We start from the raw sequence: 24,250 nt of genomic DNA, 5'->3' as shown, positions 1-24,250 counted from the left end.
CAAACATCGTAGAGTGCACTCACACAAACCTAGACGGTGTAGCCTATGATATACCTGGGCTACATGTTATAGCCTGTCGTTCCTGGGCTACAAACCTGTGCAGCATGCTACTCTACTGCACGCTGCGGCAGTTGTAACAAGATGGCATTTGTGTGTCCAAACATATCTCAACATGGAAAAGGTACAGTAAAAATATGGTATAAAATACAAAAACTGGTACACCTGTATAGGGTACTTCCCATGGATGGGGCTTGCAGGACTGGAAGTTGCTCTGGGTGAGTCAGTGAGGGAGTGGTGAGTGAATGTGAAGGCTTAGAACATTATTGTACACTACTGTAGACTTTATAAACACTGTACACTTAGGCTACATGAAATTTATAAGAAATATTTTTCTTTCTTCAATAACAAATTAACCTTAGTTTACTGTAGCATTTTTATTCTATAAACTTTAACATTTTTTAAACTTTTTGACTTGTAATAACATTAGCTTAAAACAAACACATTGTATAGCTGTACAAAATATTTTCTTTCTTTACATTCTTATTTTTTAAGCTTTTTCTATTTTTAAATTTTTCTTTTACTTTTTAAACATTTTTTTATAAAAACTAAGACCCAAACACAAACATTAGCCTACAAACATTAACATCAGGATCATCAATATCACTGTCTTCCACCACCACAGCTTGTCCCCCTGGAAGGTCTGCAGGGACAATAGCATGCATGGAGCTGTCATCTCCTAGGACAATGCCTTCTTCTGGCTACCTCCTGAAGGACCTGCCTAACTCTGATTTACAGATAACCCTTTTTATAACTAGAAGGCATACACTCTAACGATTAAAAAGTATAGTGAAATCAAGGTATCAGCTGGAAAAATTTAAAACATTTAAAAAAGTATAAGTACAGTAAATACATAAATTAGTAACAGTCATTTATTACCATGATCAAATATGTACTTTATGTAATTATATGTGCTATGCTGTTTATGACCGGCGGTGCAGTAGGTTTGTTTATACCACATCACTACAAACATGTGAGTAATACATTGTGCTATGATGTGCAATTTTTCAGTTCCGTTATAATCTTATAGAACTGCCATCACACATGCATCTGTTGTTGACTGAAACGTCCTTATGTGGCACATGACTGTATTTTCCTTGGAATTCTGCATGTTCTCCTAAAGTTACTTAGTGAATTTTTATGATCGTTTTCTGCTTGTCTGAATAAAGGGCAAGTCCAGGGCTCGCTGCTGCTGCTGTGTGTTCCTAATCGCCCTGTCTCCCCTGCAGGTGCGAGTGATGGTGGACCTGTGCAACAGCACCAAGGGCATCTGCCTGACAGGTAGGCAAGCCACCGCTGCCGAGAGCCGCTCACAGGGACCGCGTGTGCTAGCCAAAAGGCCAGTGGCAGACTGAACACTTACGAACAGTTTATATTCTAAAAAATACATGTTGGTTTATTTTTACCAGATGTTTTTAGTGAGCTAAAGATCCATTATAATTATGAAAAATAATATTTTCAGTGTTGCCATAGAAATATAGCCATGGAAAATAACTAGGATGTGGGTAATTAGAAACGTGTGGAACCTTGAACCAGGGCCATAGATGGTTTCCTTATTCCCATTAGTATTAAAAAGGGAAAGGAAAGAAGGGAAAAGACCTTGCTAAGTGGCAGAGTTCTTTTATCGGAGTAGAGTTCTCTTATCAGAAGTAGTTATTTCCCTACGTTGTACATACAGCGTGAACGGGAAGCTAAGTAGTCAGGAAGGTACTTTTTCTGACGAGTCCTCCACGTGATGTGGACCGTGTGTCAGAGGGACTGGACGTTGGTGTCACCCTGCCCCCTGCACTTGACGGATCAGGAACACACAGAAAGGAGGAAGAGAACTGACCAGGATGCATATCGAGCATTGGGACAAGGAATAGCTGCTGGATGGGGAAGGGAAGTGACCGAGGAGGGGTGTCGTTTGGAGATGATTATCTAGCCTGAGTCAGACAGAGTCCAGTATCTCACCTGAGGGAGAGGCCGCCTCCTGCCCCCCTTTGGAAGGTGGGGACTAGGGAAAACAGAGACCCTGATGCAGCCACCCATCATTGTCCCCCAAGCCAAGGAAGGCTCTGGCCAGGCCAAGGATGAGCCTACAGAACCTGATTTCAGACACTACATTTCCTGCCTCGCTGAAGGTGGTGTAGCATTCCAGGGAAACGGGGAAATTATGCTCACACTAAAACAGTGCAGTTGTCCCTTCATATCCACGGAGAATTGGTGCCAGGACCCCTGAAGATACCAAAAGCCATGGGTGCTCAAGTCCCTTATATAACATGGTGCAGTATTTGCATATAACCAAAGTACAATAACCCATATACTTTAAATCATCTCTAGACTACTTATAAGACCTAGTACAATGTAAACAGTATGTAAGTAGTATTGTTTACATGGCATTTAAACTTGTCAAAACAATACATTATTATTATTGTTTTATTTTTATTGTTGTATTATTATTATTTTTTATTTATTTTTTTTTTGAGACAGAGTCTCACTTTGTTGCCCGGGCTAGAGTGAGTGCCATGGCGTCAGCCTAGCTCACAGCAACCTCAAACTCCTGGGCTCAAGCAATCCTGCTGCCTCAGCCTCCCGAGTAGCTGGGACTACAGGCACTTGCCACCATGCCCGGCTAATTTTTTCTATATATATTTTAATTGTCCATATAATTTCTTTCTATTTTTAGTAGAGACGGGGTCTCGCTCTTGCTCAGGCTGGTCTCTAACTCCTGACTTTGAGCGATCCACCAGCCTCGGCCTCCCAGAGTGCTAGGATTACAGGCGTGAGCCACCGAGCCCGGCCTGTGTTATTATTTTTTATGTTTTTGATTTTTAAAAAATATTTTCCATCCTCGGTTGGTTGAATTTGCCATTGGGGACCCGGAAGATCCGAAAGCCTGACTGTATATTGTGGAGGGTGAGCCGCGCTCCCGGACTTTAAAACATAAAAATAAGACTTTGAAGCCATCTGAAGCTTTTGTTGGACCTCTCAGCTTGTGTCCGTCCCCAGGCAGGCCCTGTTAGAGCGGCACAGTGTTGAGAAGCCCTGGGCACCAGGTATGGGGCTGTAAGACACCCAGCCCTCATCCTGTAGTGCTCTCCCCAGTCCTTCTCTTACCTGCCACGCAGTAGGGGCACCATGTGAGTTTGTTGAATGAATAAACCTGTGATTTATGTGAGTGCGTGGACAGAGGTCGTGACCTGGGAAGAAAGAAGTTTCCCTCGGGAACCACAAATCCAAGTCTGACTCTCATGTACTTATTTTGGCCTCAGAGAGAAAAACTATAATCCTGTGGCTTCTTGGGAAATGCTAATTGAATGACTCAAGTCATATTTCAGCCCTCTCAGAAAACTAAATATCTTCAGAACAGCTTGGTCCTTTATTCTGAAACTCTTGTGGCTTAAGCATCTTTCTTCCATCTCTGGAAGTCCCTTTTCAGAGTTACGTGTGACAGTAATGAGTGCTAGAGAAATGGATGGATGGAATTACAGGCACAAAAGCCTGTTGAGAGGCACAGGAAAAGCCTCTTCCTTTTTGATTTTTATAGTGATGGGCCTGAGAGCCAGGCTGTGCAGCGAATGCGTGGGACGCAGCTATTGAGACCACTTAGGGGAGATTGGCGGGGAGCGGGGCATCGCATCCACGCTGGAAATGGGTTGAGTAGGTTTTTCTTTGGCACCTCAAAATGCTTTTCAAAAGCCAGCACCTTTTCCTTTCATGCCAGCTTGAAATTGGGCCTCCTTTTACACGGAAAGTTCTTCAATTAAAATCAGGTGTGAAAAGTACAGGTTGCAAAGCAAGGAGATGCTGTGGGGTAGCCCACACGGCCTGGATTGGGGGTGGGGGAAGGGGACGGCACAGGGAGTGACAGGACCCAGGGCTGAACTGGGCAACTTCGGGGGGTTGGCAGAGAGCCTTGGTCCAGAGCCCCGAGAGGATGCCTGGCAGGAAGGTTCCCCAGGGCAGAACCTGGGCTTGGGGCCTGGGAACAAGCTCCAGCTTTACACCGGAGTCATCTGTGAAAAAGCAGGTGCTCTTAACTTGAGGCTAGTCCAGCCATGACTGTGAAATCCTGCTCCTGTTCCTTTTCCTTGACTCAGCTGTGGTTGCTATGGTGATCAGGACCGATGCTCTGTAGCCCATGACATCTCAGGTGAATAGTAGGGTAATTCCCTAGCTAGAGTAGTTAGGTTTTTGCTAGTACAGAGTTTGTCAAACCACAGATGTTTTTCTGGGTCTTAATCCTGATCCAAGATTTCCTTGGGACCCCAGAAACATATCTTCTGGAAGAGCAAGTATCTTAAAGATGGCGTGTTCTTGGGTTATCCTTTACATATGAACTTGTTGGAAAAAGTCTAAACCATCGCATTGTTGAACTGCTCACTGGGGCAGACGTGCTTCAGATCCATAGTGCCCGTTCTCCTTGCAGCCAGGGGACACTAATCCTGTGATAGCACTTGTCACTACTGTCTCGCCCTATACCCAGGCAAACATCGGTAGAGGGTCATGGATGCTGTTGAGCATGGCCTCATGTCACTCTTTTCTGGTGTGCTGCTACTAACTGGAATTGGCATTTCTCTCTGCAGACTGACATATTTTTACTGTGCTGGGCCGTCCACAGATCTCAGGTTTACAAAACTAGGAGCACTGGAGGCCAATTTTAGATTTCAAGGAGAAAAAAATACCTAAGTGGCTCAGCTCCCATCAAGCATCCACCCAATTCTAATCAATTCTGGTTAGGAGTGTGGGGTAGGTGTAGTCAGAGCGAGCTACAGAATTTGCAGGGCCCAGTGCAAAAGGAAAATGCAGGGTCTCTTGTCTAAAAAGGCAGGAAAAAGCCTTTTTTCTTTTTTCCATGGCCTTGACCTGTTATGGTGGGATTTTTTATTTGCTACTTAATGCCATGCCCCCGAGACATGGAATAGTCATGGGGCAAGATAGTAGGGGTCCCCGCCCTGTGATTCTGGCAGTCAGGACACCTCAGCCCTGCCTTCCCCGCACTTGTACCCAGGCTTCCCTGGGAGGAGGTGGCAGCAGTTCCTGACGGGGCAGGGAGCATGGAGGACACATCACGGGGCAGGGAGCCGGCAGCGGGAGACTTGTCCTGGGGAGGCAGGACCGCCAAGCCCTCCGTGCATGTCCCGTTGACCCACCGGACTTCACTTACAAGACATGGATCTGAAGATAAGAGAATTAAGAATTTCTAGACGGTGACTGCAGGGCATTAAACCCAAGCATGGAGCCCCCTTCTGAGGTGGAGCTCTGTGCACCTTCACTGGTGGCAGGCCCTGGACACCAGCCCTGAGCACACCATCAGCAGGAACATGGATGTCCACAGGTATTCCTTACGGGCCTGGTATTCAAGAAGGGGAGGAAGGGCAGGAGCTAAGGAAACGTCCTGAAAAATGGCTTTCTAAATGCCCAACTGGCACACATCGTGAGACTTGAGGTGTGAGGGGCCCTTGAGAAAAAGGCTGTCAGGCAGAGAGGACACCAGGACATCCCACCATCACTGTAGCTCTCTGCGCCTCAGGTTGTTTTATGCTGCCCTGACTTCTGAGCTGCTTGGGGCTGTCATTCCTACTCCTCTGAAACTCTCTTCTCCTTTAGCCTCAGGACGGTAGCCCTGCTGGGTTTCCTCTCCCGTGTGTCTCTACTACTCTCTCTTTCCCGCTGCCTCTTCTCGCTGGCCTCCCTCCAGACGGGGCATCGCCCTCTTCCTTCCTCCGTCCCCAGAGTCTGGCCCAGGCTTTTTACTTTTGCCATGAGACTAGTCGCCCTGAACCTTTTTAGGGTCATGAACCCCTTTAAGGATCTGCTGATGGTGACCGATTATTTTCCCAGAAAATTTCACATCAAACTAGAGGGCCTGTGACCATCTGCATCCCAGTCACCTGTGGTGCTTGGTGAAAATGCAGGTTCCTGGGCCTCACTTTAAATGCAAACTGAATTAGAATCACCAGATGGGGCCCAGGTATCTGCTTTTAGCAAGCATTGCTGGTGATTCTGTGGGTTCGTATGCTAGGACCTTTAACCATACGGTGTCAGTGGAGCTCTTTCAGGAAACCCTGATCTAAACATGTCACCATGGTGAGACCCTTGGCCATGGCTGGTGTGTCCTAAATACACAGCTTCAGCCAGGCACTCTCACCAGCAGTCCCGCTGCATGGACGTCGTCATTGGACTATCCTGGGAACTCTTGAAACCCACTATATACAGCCAAGTCTAATGTCTTACAGGCAAATTATCTTCCTACCAATCTGCACATCTGAACTTGACTCCATTTGCACTTGGAAATGATGACCGATTTCCTCTGACCTCTGTTAACTGTCCATCACCCCCTTTCCAAGACATGTGCACCACCTGGTGGTAAAGTCCTACAGCCACAGGCTATACTCACTCTAAGAGATTGCAAATCTGTTTTCAACAGATTATTTTTGCCTGAAGTAGGACTGTTTGTGTTGCAAGCACACCCCCAATCACCTGTCCTTCCAAGAGTCCCCACGTCTGTCAAAATAGCCTCCATCCACCGGTACTGTGGACCTGCATCCTCCTTTGCCTCCTGCCCATCAGACATGGAGTCTTGCTCATCCTGCTGAAATACCTGCAGAACTTCTAGCTTTCTCTACAGCTCTACAGTCACCACATTTATCCACAACCTTGTCACTGATTCTAACTACAAAGACCCTCTGGGCGTTTCTCTGTCACTCCCTCCATCTCTCTGCTTCTCTCTCCCTGTGTGTGTGTCTCTGTCTTTCTCATCTCGTTCCACTGAGTTCCGTTCAACTTCCAGCTACAAAGAGGATCTCAAATCCACGCTGATTTCACAGCATCACCCCCCTGCTTAAGAACCTATTGTAACTCCCTCCTGCTCACAGATACGTTCTACACCTCTTGGCTTGGCATTCAAGCTCTTCTGCCACCCACCCCACCCAAATCCCTATTCAGCCTCATCTGTACACACTCCAGCTCGGCCGGTCCTCTTCCTTCCCCCGCCCTGGACCTTGCAAGTCCTCCCCTGTGCACCGTTGCTCCTGCTGCCCCCACTCGGAGTGCTGGCCCTCATCTGCTGCCACCCTAGCGCTGTCATTTAGTCAGTGCCTGAGCTCCAGGCTCTGTCCTTCTCAGATGGCTGTGTGCCACACTGCCCCAGGACTCACTGCAGCTCTCCCACATTGCACTGCGGTTTCAGAGAGTCCCCCTGCCCCACAGAGACTGTCAACACAGCAGACACAGGGACTGAGATTTCTTGGTAGAGTTTGGCGTACACAGTAAGTGCTTAGTAAATGCTGGTTCTCTGAATGGTCACAGGCTTGGATTTACAGGAAGACCTTTCCATTCCGACTCTGGTAATCGTTATATGTGGTCTAGAGAAAGAAAAGGAACTCAGTTGCTCATGTTACAACCTCATTAGCTTATCTGAGTGCTCAAATAGGATAGTTGATAATTAGACACTCCCATTTGTGGAAGCAAAATCATTTTGTTTGGTTATGTGTAAATGATTTGTCTGAATCCCTTAGATCCTCAGGTAATTACATACTAGGGAAGGTATTTGTTACCTGATCTGGGCCCTCAATTTTTCTCAGGCTATTGTATGCCACGAAACAGAGATCCAGCCAGCCCGCTCCTGCTCCCAGCCCCCCTCAGCAGCCCAGAGGAGACAAGCCGGCTGGACAGGGGCATTCAGGGCCGCTCTCGTGACAGCACCACCGTGTGCTGACACCTTGTGCCGGGGCGGCGCTAGTGCGCACCTGCATTGTTACCGGCCCTGCGTTAATCAGGTGGACTGCTTGAGAGATAACCAAGTTAGGAATCTATCATGAAGCCAGCTCAGAAATTATTCTAGGTCCATTGAAACTTAAGCAAATTGATTTGACTGGCAAATGGGTCTTTGGTGACCTGTTTTTAAGGATCTTTTGGGCAAATATAATGAGTTCTAAATAAAAGGTGTGAGATCAGTTCCTTAGGGTCGGTGGATAATTAGGACATCTTAAGGGGCAGGACGGTGCTCTGTGTTTTTTTGGGTTGTGGCGCTGGTTTGTCTTTCTCTCACCCATGATTTATCATCTAAATTTCTTTGTCTGTTGCAGGACCACCTGGCCCACCAGGTAAGAGCCCAGGGGCTTTTCTAGTTCAAAGGGAGGCCGTGGGTGACTGGATCCTCAGGATCCCTGGAAGGACAAGGGGGGGGAGGGGACACAGCCTGGAGGCAGCCCTGGCCGTGTCCCTCTCCTTCCATGCCCCTCTGACGTGCAGACCTGCCGTCAGCATCCCCCCAGCTGGCGCTGCTCCAGACGGGGAGGGAAGGGAAGAGGTGGGAGAGCCTGTGGAAAAAGCACTGATGCCTGCTCGGTTTCACTGGCCGAAGGAAATCACAGTAACTTCAGCGAAGATTTTTAAAAATGTTCCCGCTTCTGTGTTTTGATGCAGGACCGCCAGGAGTTGGTGGGTTACCAGGACACAATGGATCAGACGGACAACCTGGTCCCCAGGGTCCAAAAGGCGAAAAAGGAGCAAATGGAAAAAGAGGAAAAATGGGTATTTTGGCAACTCTTCTAATTACTTTCCATGTTGCTCATCTCCACGATTGCATTTTGGATGGGGCACCCGTTGTTGGGCACCTCTGCCACTTGGCAAGGCCTACCCGCTCATGGGGCAGGGGACAGCCGTGGCAAAAATGGGCACACACAGTCCATGCCAGCTCTGTCCTCTGAAAGCCAGCAATTACAGCTGGAATTACAGGGCCGTAATGGATCGTTCGTGTAGGGTAATAATTATAATTATAAATGAGCATTGGCAGAGCATGATGATGACTGTCAGTGTGCAGACGTTTCGCTTATCCTGGGAAGTCTCCAAAAATGTGATCCAGTCCTGAGGATTCAGCAATGAGTACGACGAGGGCAGACTGGGGGGCAGGGGGCAGGTGGGAAAGGAGTGGTTTTCAAAAAGGCTTGAGATGTGCTCAGCACACAGCCTACAACCCCGGGGGGCACAGCAAAGGAGAAGTTCATGCATTTATGGGACACATGTTCATGTGGCGGGCACTGTTCTAGCACCGGAGATCTAGAAATGAAAGGGCTGACAAAGGCCCTGCCTTGGTGAGCTCACCTTCTAGTTGGAGGAGACAGGGAAGTAAGATGAATAAGTAGATGGCATGGTCTGTTTCATGGTGACAAGTGCTAAAGAGAAAAATCAGTGGAGAGAGGGGATAGGAAATACATGTGAGAGCCGGGGCAGTAATTTTTGATTGGGAGGCCAGGTAAGACCTCCCTGAGAAGGGACTTTGGAGCAAGTATCTGGGGGAGGGGAGAGAGGGAGTCGTGGGTGCCTGGGGGCAGAGCACGTGAGTCTAGGCTACCCGGAGAATTGGAGGCACAGCAGGCGGGGCAGGCTGGCTGGACAGAGGATGGCGGTTAAGGTGGTGGACTTGAGAGAGGTAGCCAGGCCAAATCAGGTCGGCCCTGGGCATGCTGGGAACTGCAGTCTGTACTTGGAGCCAGATGGGGGGTTGAAGCAGAGCAGAGCCATGCCCAAAGTGTTGTGTCCGAAAGAGGGTGGCCTGGCCACTGCGCTGAGGGAGGCCAGAGGAGGGGAGGAGGCTTGGAGCAGGGCCAGCAGCAGAGGAGGGAGAAGGGATTGGATTCTGTTTATCATGGAGGGCAACCTTGGTCCGCGGTTTCCGGGAGATCATAGGAACTGCAGCAAAGACCCGGACCCTCCTCTGCAGCCATCTCCTGGTGATGAAGGCCTCCTGGGGTCAGAACCTAGACTGATACTGAGGATGGAGGTTGAGTCACAGAGGGCCCCCGTAGGGGGTCCTTGTCCCAGGCCAGGGGAAGCGGGCCTGAGCCCCAGGATGATTCCCTTCCTACTCAGCACTTGCAGGCCGAGGGAGGAGGGACCAGGGTCAGCAGGGCTGCAGAGGGGAGCTGGGCTCCATTCTGTAGCTGTGTCGGGGGAGGGGAGGGGAGGAAGGGTGCCCTGGACGCCATGGAGCCAGCACGGGGAGCTGGAGCAGGGAGCCGGGCAGGCTGAAGGGAAGGCGGTGGGGTAGAGCTGAGTGGTGTGTAGGGTGAAACCAGCAGTCCTGGTGGAGGGCAGACATGAGGGGTAAGGGGCAGGACGGCACCAACACTGACTCGGAGGTTCCTGTCCTGCCCGAGGCATAGACGGATGAGCTGCTCCCCCGAGGTGGGGAGCCCTGCTCCGGCTCAGGTTCAGGGAGACAGTTGTGGCTCAGTGTGGAATGTGCCTTGAGCCATCCAGGAGAAGAGATCGGGGTACCTCAGGGCTAGAGACCTGCATTAGGGAGCAAAGGGGCATGTGGCATGGGCGTAGTCACTCGGGAGGGGCTGGGCACAGCCCTGAGGTGCTGCAGCATCTAGGGACCAGGTAGAAGGGGGTGAGGAGGGGACTGAGCAGCGGGGGGAGGGGACGGCCAGGAGAGGGTGGGGACATTCATCGACAAAGATTTATTGAGCAGGTTTCAAGTGCTAGTGGGGAAACAAAACAGATGCAGCCCCTGTTCTGGAACTTGCCATCTTTGATGGCGAGGCCAGCATTAATAGCCAACAATCAGGTACATCTACGGTCTCAACAGGAGACGTGTGCCTGAAGGAAAAGGACAGGGTGCCATGAGATGCAGTAACAGGAAGGGAGGGTGTGGGAAGTGGGCGGAGCAGGGAGGGACACCCGGGGGGAGGCAGGGCGCACACGGGCAAGCCTGGGCCATGCAGCCAGGTGAAGCCAGAGGCAGCGCCAGCCACTTCCGGAGCCCTCAGGTGGGCAGCCAGCTCCAGGAAGGCACTGCAGGGTCTCACGCAGGGACCGGGTCGAGACTGGCAGAGGAAACGCCATTATTTAAGCAGAGAGTTAAAGGATCATTAGTGGTTTGCCAGGCGGGGTTGGGGAGGGGAGGTGTGGGTGTGCATTCCAGAAAGAAGGAACAACAAGCGCTGTTTCCAAAAAAAGGAAAAAGGGACTGTGTTCCACAGAGACAGGGACTCAGTGAGGGTAGGATGTGCCCTGTCTCAACAATCTTCTGAACAATAATACACAGCTAGCATTTACCCCCAGGCACTCTACTGAGCTCTGTGTACTTAGCTCACTGAGTCCTCACAGCAACCCCTCAGGGATGGATATTGTTTTGGGCCATATTTTTTCCAGAGGAAGACACTTATCATTCTGTTTCTCAAACAGGCCAGCCCACTTTTGCCCCAGGGCCTTTGCACTGCTGTACTACTCCGCACGATGCCCTCTCCCTGCCCTTCCCTGGGCTGGTCCTTCCCCGGGTGCAGATCTCCGCTCAGATGTCATCTCCCCAGCCCCCGTGTCAGCCCCTGCCTCACCTACTCTGTTCCCCTGCTCTCTTTCCAAACATCTGTCCCTCCCTGAAGTCACCTCGTGGTGCTCATTCCCTGACGTGCTGATGGTCTGACTCCCTGGGTGGGGGGTGAGGTCTAAGAGCCAGGCCATGTCTTCCTTGCTTAGTCCCTACATCCAGTGCCTAGAACGCCCAGTGAAGGAGCACAGCAAATTCATTGTTGAATGAATGGACATAACTTGCCTAATGTCAAAAGCTAATAAAGTGGAGGAGGCAGGACTTGAATCCAGGTCCCTCTGACTCCTGGAGCCCTGCTCTTAACTACAGTGACACTCAACTTCCATGCTAGCAGGGCTCGGGTGGAGTTGTGAGAGCGGGGCTATCGCAGGTGCAAAGAGCAGGAGCAAACAGGAGGGGAACCGGGGCCTCCAGGGCCGGTGCAGGTAATTGTCGCTGGTCGTGGGCTTCAGATACCCTCCAAGCTGAGCGCCAAAGCTGGGTCTCCCTGGGCGAGTTGGGAGGGCTCCAGCCTTTCAGAGAGGCCTGCAGGATATTTGCGAGAACACACAGTTCAATTGGTAACAAAGACAGTTGATTTTGTGCCTCTTGTTCCCTGCTTTCAAGACAGAGCACCTGCCTCAATCCTCGACTGACCTTCCCATATAGACTGAGGAGGTTGGGTTGCAACAACTCTAACGTGGGTTCTAGTCTGAAATACTCCACTAGGATGTTTGTGCATCAAGGCAGGGACTACATTTTACAGATTTTATTATTCATCACAGCTCTAAGCCAGGACCCGGCTAAGGCTCAATAAATAATTGATGAGTGAAGAAGGAATGACTAGATGAATGAATGCATGAGTGAGAAGAATAGAACTAGTGTCTGTCTATAAGGGCATACAATTCAGCTGAAAGAGAAGATAGACCTTACACTCAGCGTGTACCCGATAGCTATTTGTTCTGGTTGGGAGACTGCTTTATACCTCACAGCAGGCAATACCGCCAGAAGAAAAAGCTAAACTGCACTGTGCAGGTGATGAACAAGCAGGACCGTGTGTGGAGGATGGAGTGTGCAGCAGGACTAAGTGTAAAGGACAAGCGACAGAGGAGGGGTCAACATCTTGGGAATAAGTAGAGGGGACGTGGGGCAGGCATGGCAGGGAGAGAAGGCTCACGAGTTATGAGGCCACCCTGGGGGGGACTAGTGGGGATCCCAGCTAGATGCCGCTAGGGACTAATGGCCTTCAACGTCGGGCCAGGGGTTTGAGTTCCACACATGCAGGAGACAACCAGGAGCCACTGCGGGCTCCTGAGCAAAAGACTAACCCGATCAAGCCAGAGCTTAAGATCTCTCGCCTAATTGTTGTTTCCAGGAGATTGAAGTATCAAAGATTCTTGGTTTCTGACCTTAGAAATGCTAAGGTTAATGGTGGGGAATAGCATGGAGCCAGAGCCAGATGGCTTGCTTTGGGTCCTGGCTCTGCCACTTACTAGCTGTGCACCCTTGGGCAAGTTCCTTAATCCCTCTGTGCCACAGTTTTCTTATTTATAAAATAAGGACAATAATATTAACAGTATCAACCTCACAGTGTTATTGGGAAGATTAAATGAGTTAATATATAGAAAGTGCTTAGCATAAGGCTCAACACATAGTAAGTGCTATATGGGTGTTAGCTATTATTGTTGTTGTTTTTAAAACTGGGGAAGAGGAAACTTTATTTTAGACCAAAAGGAAACCTAAGTGGAAATGTCCTATATCTGTTTGAAAACACTGACTTAGATTCGGAGAGAAGAATTGGAACTGAAAGAGACTTAATCTGCCTTACAAGTTCCTGGGGCAGGGAGACCCCCCCCCCCAAAAAAAAAGAATGAGACTTAAATGTTGTCAATTGTGCAACTAGCATCTTCTATGAAATAGGACATTCTGTTGCCTCAAAATCAAGCATTTTCTTTCTTTCCATCTGTCTCTCGTTTTCTCACTTAAGAGTTAATGCTGCAGTGTCTTCTCTGAAAACCAAATCCTCATGAAAAACAGGGATAAAAGCCCTCCTCCTTATTCGTGTCTCGGGACTGGGTTTTGTGTGACACCCCCTGGCCCCCTTTCCCCCGCCTTAGCGGCAGATGGTACTGCCAAAAATAAAACGTCCTCCCTCACCCCCCGTGGCGAAGATGATGGCGTTGACCCCAGCCCAGAGATAGCACACAACCCCAAACTGTAATGCTGTGCAACTGTTTGTTTTGAGTGGGCGATACCAGGGAAGAAAAATAGCAGAGAGCCGCTTCTAGCGCACGAGTTCGGTGGGCAGAATCTGGCCTCTCTTCTCTAGCAGAATGTGCTGACTCGAAGCCAGCCAGGGGTCACGGGACAAACAACGCCAGGGTCCGGGTCACATAGTGTCATAGTGTCACTGTGCATGGTTAGCAACCCTGACCTTCCCTGAATGAGGGCAGGGTAGAAAATGCCATGCATCGGTCCTCTGACGGTGAACCGCAATTAGGTGGTGTTTTAGTTCCGATATACGACATACCACAGCCGGTGCATGGCCACGGTGATTTTACCAACGAAGATGAGGGGAGGCTCATGAAGAAAGGATGGGGATGTTTTGCCTACATCCAGTCTACCTTTGCCCTTTGCCAACCATCACCTTTGTCAGAACGCCCCCACTCTTTCTTAATGAACGCTGAGACACGGTAATGCACACCCCAGAGAAGAGTCAAAATACATCCTCAAGCAAAGGCCTTTAATAGCTTTAAATACCTGCCATGTGGGGGCTGCACCACGGCAGCTGCATGACTGGGGGAACATTTCCTTATTTCACATACGGCTGTTTTAAGGGGAAAAAAAGGCATAAGAGAAAGGAATTAAAGAAAGAAAAGGGGCATCAGATGATGATGCAGAAGGCTTTTTTGTGTGTGACTAGAATAAATGCCTGAAAAAGAAAACCCCGAAGTAAGGGGCAGATAGCATTTCACTGAGCACTGCTAAATCTGGGTCCCGCGAGACCTTTCCGTGGTACCAGTTACACTTGGTGCATTGTGCTGGCTGGACTCTATGGCAACGTTCTCATCTTTTGTCTCCTTCAGATAATGCACCAAATTGCCTATTTAAAACACTGACAAAAGAACGTCTTCTCATGCGGAGGGCCCCACAGAAGGCCTCTTCTCAAGTGAGCTAACCACTTTCCAGCCAGATGTCCCGGTGAGGGGGCAGGGACGGCCCGGAGCTCTGGGTTTTCAGTGCTGTTGTGAGGGATGCATTATGAGCCCGGACCCCCTGGGAGGCATGATTTGACCCCCCTACTACTGAATCCACAGCAGAGCAGGTGCTGACAATGGAGCCCCCCCATCCTCTTCCACTGAGTCCCCCAGCTCTTCTGTCAGGGTGGCCGGCACCCCAGCCCTGCCGGCACCCTGAGGACCCTGGGGCTTCTGACTCCCAGCTCTAGCTGAATTTTATGGTTTTCCCTAAGGTTTTTTAAAAATATTGGCTGAAATCTAGCAAATGTTTCTTTGTTCACTACACTTTCTAACTATAATCAACACTTTGAGATTCTTTCATGCACTGCTGTCTTGCTTGGGATGGTCTGCGGACAGTCCCTTGAATATTGAAAGAACAGAAACCATTTTGAATATTTATTACTCCTCTGGGGTAAATCAAAGGTGCTCAGCGCTCCAGAATTATGTTTTAGGGACTAATGGACTCACGGCAGCACAGAGGATTTGAATACAAGCAGTGCTATGTTGTGATGTGACAACCTCCCCATCACTGGAATCTCCGCCAACAGAGAAATTTGAGCAGTTTCTCTGCTGCACAATATCTCCCAGGGGGCTGTTATCAAAATAAGCAACTATTCCCTGAGGCAGGGTATCATGTTAATTGATCCATATCTGGCAATATCTTTGTACAATATTGAGGCAATCATTTCCCCTCTCAGGGACCCATTAAAACAGTATTCTCATGAGTTCCACTAGCTTTTTAATAGATTCCTGAGATTTTCTATATAAACAATCATGTCGTCTGCAAGTAAAGACAGTTTTAATTTATCCTGTCCAATCTGTATGCCTTTACTTTTTCCTTGCCTTATTGCACTGGCTAGGGCCTCCAGTAGAATGTTAAATAAAGTGAGATCATACCCTTGTCTTGTTCCGGCTATTAGTATTAGGGGAAAGCATTTAGTCTTTCTTTGTTAAGGATGATGTTAGCTGTAGGTTTTTTTTAGATGCCCTTTTTCAGATTGAAGAAGTTCCCTTCTATTCCTAGTTTGATGAGAATTTTTATTAAGAATGGGTGCTCAATTTTATCAAATGCCTTTTCTACATCCATTGAGATGATCGTATGATTTTTCTCGTTTAAATTGTGAACACGCTGAATTACATTAACTGAATGATTTGAATTTTGCACTCTCCTCTGGCAGGCAGTTAAATGACTTGCAGAGGAGTTTGCTCCTGCTGAATGACGTTTGTTTTTGAGCTTTGTAATGATGTGTCCCCAGCAGCCTTTACCCTGGGGCTCAAGACAAGACTCTTCCAAGGGCTCTACCAAATACCCCATTATTTTATGAGATCTCTCCATGTTGACTGGTAGGAACGAGAACTTTTCATTGTGTGAGCTCTGATCATTTTTTAGTGAACTGTGAATTCCTCTCCTGGCTCTGTAGAGTCCCCCTGTGCAGGGCGTCACTCAGCCGCAGACGGAAGGGAGCCCCCTGCGGATCTGCAGGGCTCTTTCTCCACTGCTCTCCTCTGCTGTTCTGTCTTGCAAATTCCAGCCACCTCCATCTCCCAAACTCTGATTTTGGTCTCCTCACCTTAGTGAGCTTGGCAGGCTCCGTTTGGGTTCCCCCTCCCTGTGCTGCTGGGAACTACCTCCCCGCCGTGAGCTGGGACAAACCGAGGGTCCCTGCGCTGCCCCTGGTCCAAGGCTGACACAAGCTATTCCTTAGACCCTGACTGATTTCTAGCTGTGTGGCAGAGGATGGCAGTGCCCCATGAACAGAAGCAGAAATTGCACCCACTACCTTTTGTTCACACTTACACCATCCCTAGTAATGGTTATCCTAGAGGAACTTTACCTGTTTTGCTATTGTGATTAAAAGCATTTTGCATTGGAAGGTCACAGAAAAGAGCCTTAGAGATGGAATCAGACATCCTTTGCTGCTCACTTAGCAGCATCTGTTATAACCACGATAGGCCTTAGTTTCAACTTCTGTAAAATAGGGGCAAGGATAACTGCCCAGCCTACAACTCCAGTATGTTGTGAGAAATAAACTAAATAGCGTAGATGACACCCACTGTTCTAGCACCACCCGAACCCCTCTGAGTGTCACGGTGCCAGACTGCTACTTAGGCCTTCCCTACCTTCTTTCTGCTGTCGCTGTGTTGTGGCTCACTCATCTCTCCAACCTGCTGGCCTCGGCCAAATGTCTCTGCACACATTCCAGCAGAGCCCCTGGGAATACTATTCTTTACTGAGCTTATGGCCATGCTGCTACCCAGAAATGGTTACGAAGGGTTATGTGTTTGGTTTGTAAAGAACAATGTATAGTATTATAAAATGCTGTGCCAGAATTTCTTGCACAGCAGGCTAACGTGTCATTCTTTTTGTCAGGGCTACCTGGAGCCACAGGAAATCCAGGGGAAAAGGGAGAAAAGGGAGACCACGGCGAACTGGGCTCACCGGGGAACGAGGGCCCTCCGGGGCAGAAGGGGGAAAAGGGAGACAAAGGAGATGTGTCCAACGACGTGCTGCTGGCAGGTGAGAGGGGCTCTCTCCGGGGGCACGTGGACCCCGAGAACCGCCTGGTGTTCAGTACCAGGGCTGCTCTGCGTCTTCTCTCCTTACTGGCCCGTGTGGCCGTGTGTTTGCAGCACGCTTTGGAGTTCTGTGCTGTCAACAAGGAGAAACTTGTACATTATTGCACATGGGCAGGACCAGATCTGGGATCTAAGAATAAGTCGCATAGATAATTCAGGTCTAAAAGCCATGGTTGGATTGGATGGGATGAAGGAAGCCTCCTTTTCCAAATATCTCTTGAAATCCCGCACAATCCCGAACAGGACTAGTAAGCAACTTGAGACACCTGGGAGAACAACTGACAGAAAGCACGACCTCTCTCCCTCCCCTTCTCCCCCTTCTCCCTCCCACTCTCCCTTTCTCTCTCTCTCTCCAGGTGCCAAAGGTGACCAAGGCCCACCTGGCCCACCTGGGCCCCCAGGCCCCCCAGGTCCTCCAGGGCCCCCTGGAGGCAGAAGAGCCAAAGGCCCTCGGCAGCCGAACATGTTCAACGGCCAGTGCTCAGGTCGCCAACCCCTACCCGGGACCCTCCTCTTCCACTGATGATCCCAAACTCTTGGGCTGCACCCCAGGCTTTGAGACAAGATGTTTTAAAACACAGGAAGGTGTTTTAGTTCAGAATGAGGGTCCCTGGCTTGCACCATGCTCATGGGAGGTCTGAGCAGTCTGCCCCAGGGCTGGGCACTGGGGCCGGTTCCACTGGGCCTCCCGCCCCTCCCCTGGTTCCTTCATTTATCACGACTGTTTCTCCACCTGGCCTTACCCGCCATCCCTCTCCCCTGACACAGTCCTGAAAGCGCAGCTGTTAACTTTTCACAGTGACACTCTGAAGAGTGAGGGCCTTGGCTGATGCCAGGAGTTGGTGAGGAAGCTCAGATTGGTTAGCTCCTCACAGACAGTAACCACAGCGCTACTGACGCCACCACTACTTTTTAAGTGCCAGACACCGTGCTACATGCTTAGCCCATTTAATTCTCAGAACATTTCTACGATATTGGAATCACTGTCTCCAACTTAACAGATACAAAACTGACACCCCAAGGAGCTAAGTGACTTGCCCGAATTCACTCAGTTAGTGAGTGGCAGAGCTAGGATTTGAACCCAGGTGTGCCCGACTGTCAAGCCCCAGCTCTTAGAGCATCGTCCTTTCAGAGACGGAAAGTTGCACTTGGAGACCTGTCCCCAGCGAGCCAAGGGCAAGGATTGACTGGTCTCGGGCCGGCCAAGAGGACTTGTTCAGTGGCCAGTGTGGGGCAGGAGTGGCTGCAGGGTTGAAAGCTGCTTAGCAATCAAGGATCATATCATAGGGTGCTGCTAGAACTTCTTCCCCAAAGCGGCAGCCTGGGACCTCTCACCTCACTTAAAGCTCGAGGAGGCACAATTTGATGCCAGCGTCTCCGTGGCCAACAGAGAGGAGGAGGATCCTGGCTGAAATTTCTTTCAGACTTGTGGAAGTTACTGCCGCTTTCCTAAACAGTCTTTAGTTCTGCCTGGTGCACTGTTCTTTCTGGAAGACATTTTGGGGGCATGCACTCAGCTGTCAGAGTGGGCGGATCTGTGCTTTTAAATCTGTCACCATCCTCCCCGCAGTCAATGGAGGCTGATTATCACGCTGGCAGAGCTGCTCCTTGGCGGTGCTCAGCGCCACCCCGTCCATTAGCACCAGCCCTCCGTGCAGTTCCCTCGGAGAACGAGCTGAGCGGGGCCTTCCCCTGAGAGGAGGGGTCTGACCTGAGCTTTTGCAGGATTCTAATTTGCCAAAGGCTCTGTCAGCCAGTGACAGTCTGCGCCTGGAGAAGCAGTCTCCTCTGCTGGGACTACCTTCTAAGAGGCTGGGTCGGCAGGGGTTGGACCCGAAGTTGTGAAAACTGCTTTAAATGAGAGGCAATTATCTTCACTCTGCCTCCTAGAAATGAGTCCGTGGTTGCCAGGCATTTGCATCTGAACTCGGCCCTCTCTCCTGCTCCAATTCCATTTCCTTAACACCCTTTAATTTCCTGAGTGGAAATTCCAGATGAAACCCAGAGGCAGCAGGACTGCTGAGGGGGAGCTGTAAGGGCCCCCCGAGACTGCTCTCCTCCAGTGGCCGAGGACTTCAGAGAACACAGGCCCATCCTGCTAGGAAGAAGCCTGGAGATGATCATGTAGGGTCTGGCCCCCTTCACTTGTTGAAAAAAAAAAGCCCCTTCAGATTATTCTGTGAGCTTCCCTGCTCACAGAAAGGCTACCCTTTCTGATAACCACAGGGTAATTGAAACCCCTCAGAATTTGTTCAGGTGGGTGGGCCCGGCCTTTCCCAGAAAGCCCACCTTGCCCCGCCTGCAGTCCAGCCCACAGCCCATCCTCTGCCCACTGGCCACCTTGTCCCCCTCCCCCGCCCTGCTTCTGCTACCCCAGGAACCTCTTCCCCAGGGTCTGAGTGAAGCCCCTTCTTTAAGGGGAACGTTGACAAGCCAAGGAGGATGAGTCACAGCTCAGGTGTAGCCTCAAAGCAACTGTGAATCAGGCACCTGGCAAGGACCTGTGCCCCTGCAGCCCTTCAAGCAGAGACTGTGGGAAAATGGTCACATGGGGACTCCAGCGTCTCTGGGGACACTGCCTCTAGTTCCTTCTTCCTCTGAGGCGCTGTGATTCCTCTCCAGATGCCTCCCAGGAGACACAGGGTAAAGTGGACCACCCCATCTCTGAGGCTTCTTCACAGCACCCCACCAGCTTCCTTGAGAGTGAAAATCCTTCTAGAATAATGCAGTCATGCCAGAGATGTCACCTGACAAAGAGGCCAGGGAGCTGTCAACAAGCCTCCTTTCCCCTGGATTGCTGAGGGCTGGAATGGATTGGTTCAGTGCACTTGTCCCTTTTTCTGACATTCTCTTGGGATTGTATTATCTTAGCAACTGTGGTCACGGAAAGTTTGCTGGGAATTCACCAAGCTTGGAGGGGGGCAATCTGGAACCATATGGCTTGGGGTGCATGAAAGTAAGCAACCAAGAAACCCGGGGGCCTGTTGCAAGAGATGCTTATGGGACGAGAGTCTGGAATGAGGCAGGAAAAGCAGCAGTTACACAAATCGCGCCAGCTGCCTTGCTCTGATTATTGTTGTCGTTTTAGGCGAGACATGTGCCATACCAAATGATGACACCTTGGCTGGAAAAGCTGATGAGAAAGTCAGTGAGCACCGTTCCCCACAAGCAGGTACAGAAACAAAGCACCCTGTTTTCAAATCCAGAAGTTGGATGCCTTAAAGTCACAGCTGGCAGGTGAGTAACTTTCCTTTCTCTTCTCTGGGCAGAATCCATGATCACTTCCATCGGAAACCCAACGCAAGTATTGAAAGTTACGGAGACATTTGGGACGTGGATAAGAGAATCTGCTAACAAGAGTGATGACCGTATTTGGGTGACTGAACATTTTTCAGGTACTTTCATTTGGCAGATGATCCGTCTCTATGTGGGAATTGTATTTTTCATCTGTTGCCTGCCTTTGGGCTTATTCTACTTTTGTGTGTCTGAAATCCCTGCTAGTTGGTTTAATAGATTGCTCTCTGTTTTAGACAGCACTCCAAGCGGTGACTGCCGCACAGCGGGTAACAGCTTTCTCTGGCTTCCCTCCCACAGGCATCATGGTGAAGGAATTCAAAGACCAGCCCTCGCTGCTGAATGGCAGTTACACGTTCATCCACCTCCCGTATTATTTCCACGGCTGTGGGCATGCTGTTTACAACAACTCTCTCTACTACCACAAAGGGGGTTCCAACACCATCGTGAGGTGAGCCCCTGGACCACAGCAGCACCCGCCGTGTGGTGCTTTCCTGAGCTACTTAGGGGCGGGCACTGTGTTTTCACAATCCTTATGTCCATAGGGCTGGCACACAGCCAGAGGTCAATCAGGGTTTGTTGGCCGAATGAATCACAGGATACGGTGAGTGAGCCCCATGTGCCAGCAGTCCCTGGGGTCTGCATGTACTGCTGGTCCGGATGCCAGGAAGAGGGTCAGAGCCAGGCGGAAGTAAGCTCGCAGTGGTAAGGGCAGCAGCTTTCTCGTCCTTTGAGGAAGGGACCCAGAGCTCCCTCTGGCTGAAGGTGTCGCTCCCTGAAAAACTTTGGATGTGAGGAATTTCATGTCACAACTGGGATCATTGAAGAGTAGGAAGTGCAGCCCAAAGTCAGGTGTCACTGCCTTCAGATTAGCCTGTCATCCTGATCCAGGCCTCCCGGGGCCTCCCTCTGCTTTCCCAAGGACAAGGGAGGGGTCACCTGGGTAGACTGAGCCCAGGACAGCAGCTGAGCCTTCCTGCCTCCCCAGGAGAATTGCAGAAGTTTTGTCTTTATGGTTCAAAAAGAAACCAAGCTCTGGGTTCCAGCAGCAGAAGCAGGTTATCCTGGGCAAATCAAGAGAACAATGAACTGAAAGCCAGGACACCTGGTTTCTGGTCCCAACTCTTCTGCCTGCTCTATGGCCTTGGACAAGAGACACCACCTCCTGTGGTCTCCATGTCCTCGACTAGAGTCCTTCCAGCGCTACCCCTGTATGAACCCATAATCCCAGTATTACGAATGCCATGGTCCTGGTTATTCAAAACAAGAAACAATGACCTTGAGGGAGGCTGGGTCCCTTCTCTCTTTCTTCTGCATCCTCCTCCTGCCCTTAGTGAACTCCAGCTTTAACAGCCGTTTTGGCATTTGTGTGCTCAGGTTAGGATGGGGACAGGTTTCCTCGTATAACATGCAATTAGAACAGCCACATTAGACACAGGTGTCGGCCATGGCAGGCAGCCTCCCCTCCCGTGCCCCTCACTCCCCACGGCCTGACTCCCCGTCATCCCTTCACCACCCTGGCCACCCCATGTGGGCAGAGTCTTGTGCTGGTAGGGGAGGACAGCTGATCCCCTGCCCGCTCAGGGCCTCACTCCCCGACACACTCCTTCCTGTGATGCTTTTCATTTAGTTGGTGGCTCCCTGCTGCCATGTGACACAGGGCTATTGTCACATGAAGGTGGGGGAAGGAGAGGAGTTCTGGGGTGAGCAAGCCCCAAGAATGAGGATTGGCCTGTTTAAGGAAGTGTGTCTTCTAAGGAAGCTAAGTTTGCGACGCACTGGTTAGGAGACCTGTGCTGAGCCCGTCTCTATGCGGGTCTCAGGCTGGGAGCTGAGGGGAGGCTGACCTGAGTTAGACCCTGTTCCTGCTGGAGGGACAAGCCTTACCAAGGAATGTAGCTGCTAGGCACCGGGACCAGACAGGGCCGAACGGCCGTGCTAAATTTCAGATATTCAGAGGAAGGAGAACTCCTGTGGGCTGAGATGGGCAGGGACCTTCCCAAGCCTTCACTCTCCTCCAGTTCCTTTTCAAACTTACTCCAAGGTTTCTGAATCAACTTCAAGTTTATTATACTCAAATACACATCCACAGAATCACACACTTCATGTTTCTTCCGCTGCTCAATGGCGCCCTCTGGTGTTTTTCTTTTCTTTTAGCTCAATGTCCCAGAATTTCCATTCTTGGAGTTAGGTACCTTTTGAATCCTAATTCACTTTTTTTGGCAGCTGATTAAGGCTTAGAGTCTGCCAAATCAGACAGTCTTCAGAAGCTAAGGGGCCTGGGATTTCATGCTATAGTTTCATTTTATCCAGCTACTTACCTGACACGAATATTCTCTTCGCAGCCTTGACTTTGCTATGGCTCTTCTCAACTAGTGACTTTCTTCTTAATTTAGAAGGCTATAAACTTTTTTTTTCTTAAAATTCCAGCATGGAGTAAAGGAATAACCCCCAAACTTGGAGTTAGAAAATTTAAGTTTAAATTCTGGCTCTGCTACTTACTTGTATTCATGGGTTCGTGGGCTAGTCACTTCTTCTTTTTTTTTTTTTTTTTTTTTGGCATTTTAAAATGAAAGAATTGGACTTTTTACAGCTCCTTGAAGCTCTAAGTATCTTTGAGAGGGCATTTCAGGAGGTCACCAATCATCCAAGCATTAGTAAGGTAATTTCTTGGGGTCACATGGCTAGTAAGTGGTCATTTAGACGTGAATTCATTCTGACTAGGGGAGCGTTCTCTTTAAACCGCGCCACTGCCTCTCTGTGTCTTCTGCTAGCACAAGCTGGTCCTTGTCCTTTACATCCTTGCTGCTCACAGCATTGTTTGTTAAAGGACCGTCACAACAGGCCTTACCTGGGGCTTGTCAGAAATACAGAATTCCAGGCCTCACCCCAGACCTACTAACTCAGTTTAAGAGGAGCCTGACAAACTGCCTTCAACTACAAAAGTGGTGACTCATGTCTACTTTTTTTTTTTACACATTTCAGATTTGAATTTGGCAAAGAAACATCCCAAACTCTGAAGCTTGAAAACGCCTTGTATTTTGATCGAAAATACCTTTTTGCAAATTCCAAGACTTACTTCAATCTAGCTGTAGATGAAAAGGGCCTTTGGATTATCTATGCTTCAAGTGTGGATGGCTCGAGCATTCTTGTGGCACAACTGGATGAGAGGACATTCTCTGTGGTGCAACACATCAATACCACGTACCCCAAAGCCAAGGCCGGCAACGCCTTCATTGCCCGGGGAATCCTCTATGTGACAGACACCAAAGATATGAGGATAACGTTTGCCTTTGATTTGTTAGGAGGGAAACAGATCAATGCAAACTTTGATTTAAGAACTTCCCAGTCTGTTCTTGCCATGTTATCATACAACATGAGAGATCAGCATTTATATTCATGGGAAGATGGCCATTTAATGCTTTATCCCGTGCAATTTTTGTCAACAGCATTAAATCAGTGATGTGTTGCATTTTGTTCCCCTCAGTAAATTTCAGATGTTTTCTGGGGGCCATTTCTATTCCAACAGAAAACTTGTCTTTAAGGGTAGCCAGGTATGTTGAACATAATCTCCTGATATAAGCGTTTATATGGCCAGTGAGCCCCCTTTAAAATCCGACTGCTTAGTGAAGTAGCAATGGATTGGAAGTTGACATGGCTGATAATTGGTGATTCCTCCACAAACCAGCTGGGCAAGTTACGTCTTTCTCCTTGGGCCCTGGTTTCCCCACTGGTAATATGAAATAGTGAGCTGAGATGATTGGCAAGATTTCCTCTACCT

At 49.5% G+C, this 24,250-nt stretch overlaps 1 protein-coding gene across 1 annotated transcript in view; it reads left to right on the top strand.

Moving 5' to 3' along the window:
• The window catches only part of GLDN (gliomedin), a 50,034-nt gene extending 26,102 nt beyond the window's left edge, over nucleotides 1–23,932 (top strand). Inside the window, exons 2-10 of the mRNA XM_069459943.1 lie at nucleotides 1,287–1,338; nucleotides 8,130–8,147; nucleotides 8,470–8,577; nucleotides 16,970–17,116; nucleotides 17,532–17,660; nucleotides 20,264–20,347; nucleotides 20,445–20,570; nucleotides 20,770–20,920; nucleotides 23,455–23,932. Of these exons, the coding sequence (XP_069316044.1) occupies nucleotides 1,287–1,338; nucleotides 8,130–8,147; nucleotides 8,470–8,577; nucleotides 16,970–17,116; nucleotides 17,532–17,660; nucleotides 20,264–20,347; nucleotides 20,445–20,570; nucleotides 20,770–20,920; nucleotides 23,455–23,932 (1,293 nt within the window). The remainder of the gene's footprint in view (nucleotides 1–1,286; nucleotides 1,339–8,129; nucleotides 8,148–8,469; nucleotides 8,578–16,969; nucleotides 17,117–17,531; nucleotides 17,661–20,263; nucleotides 20,348–20,444; nucleotides 20,571–20,769; nucleotides 20,921–23,454) is intronic.
• The last annotated feature ends 318 nt before the right edge of the window (nucleotides 23,933–24,250 follow it).

The sequence above is a fragment of the Eulemur rufifrons genome, chromosome 2 (assembly GCF_041146395.1).
Source record: "Eulemur rufifrons isolate Redbay chromosome 2, OSU_ERuf_1, whole genome shotgun sequence".
Classification (NCBI taxonomy): Eukaryota; Metazoa; Chordata; class Mammalia; order Primates; family Lemuridae; genus Eulemur; species Eulemur rufifrons.
The sequence above is the reverse complement of the archived record's forward strand: the minus strand, read 5'-3'. Positions and strand labels throughout refer to the sequence as shown.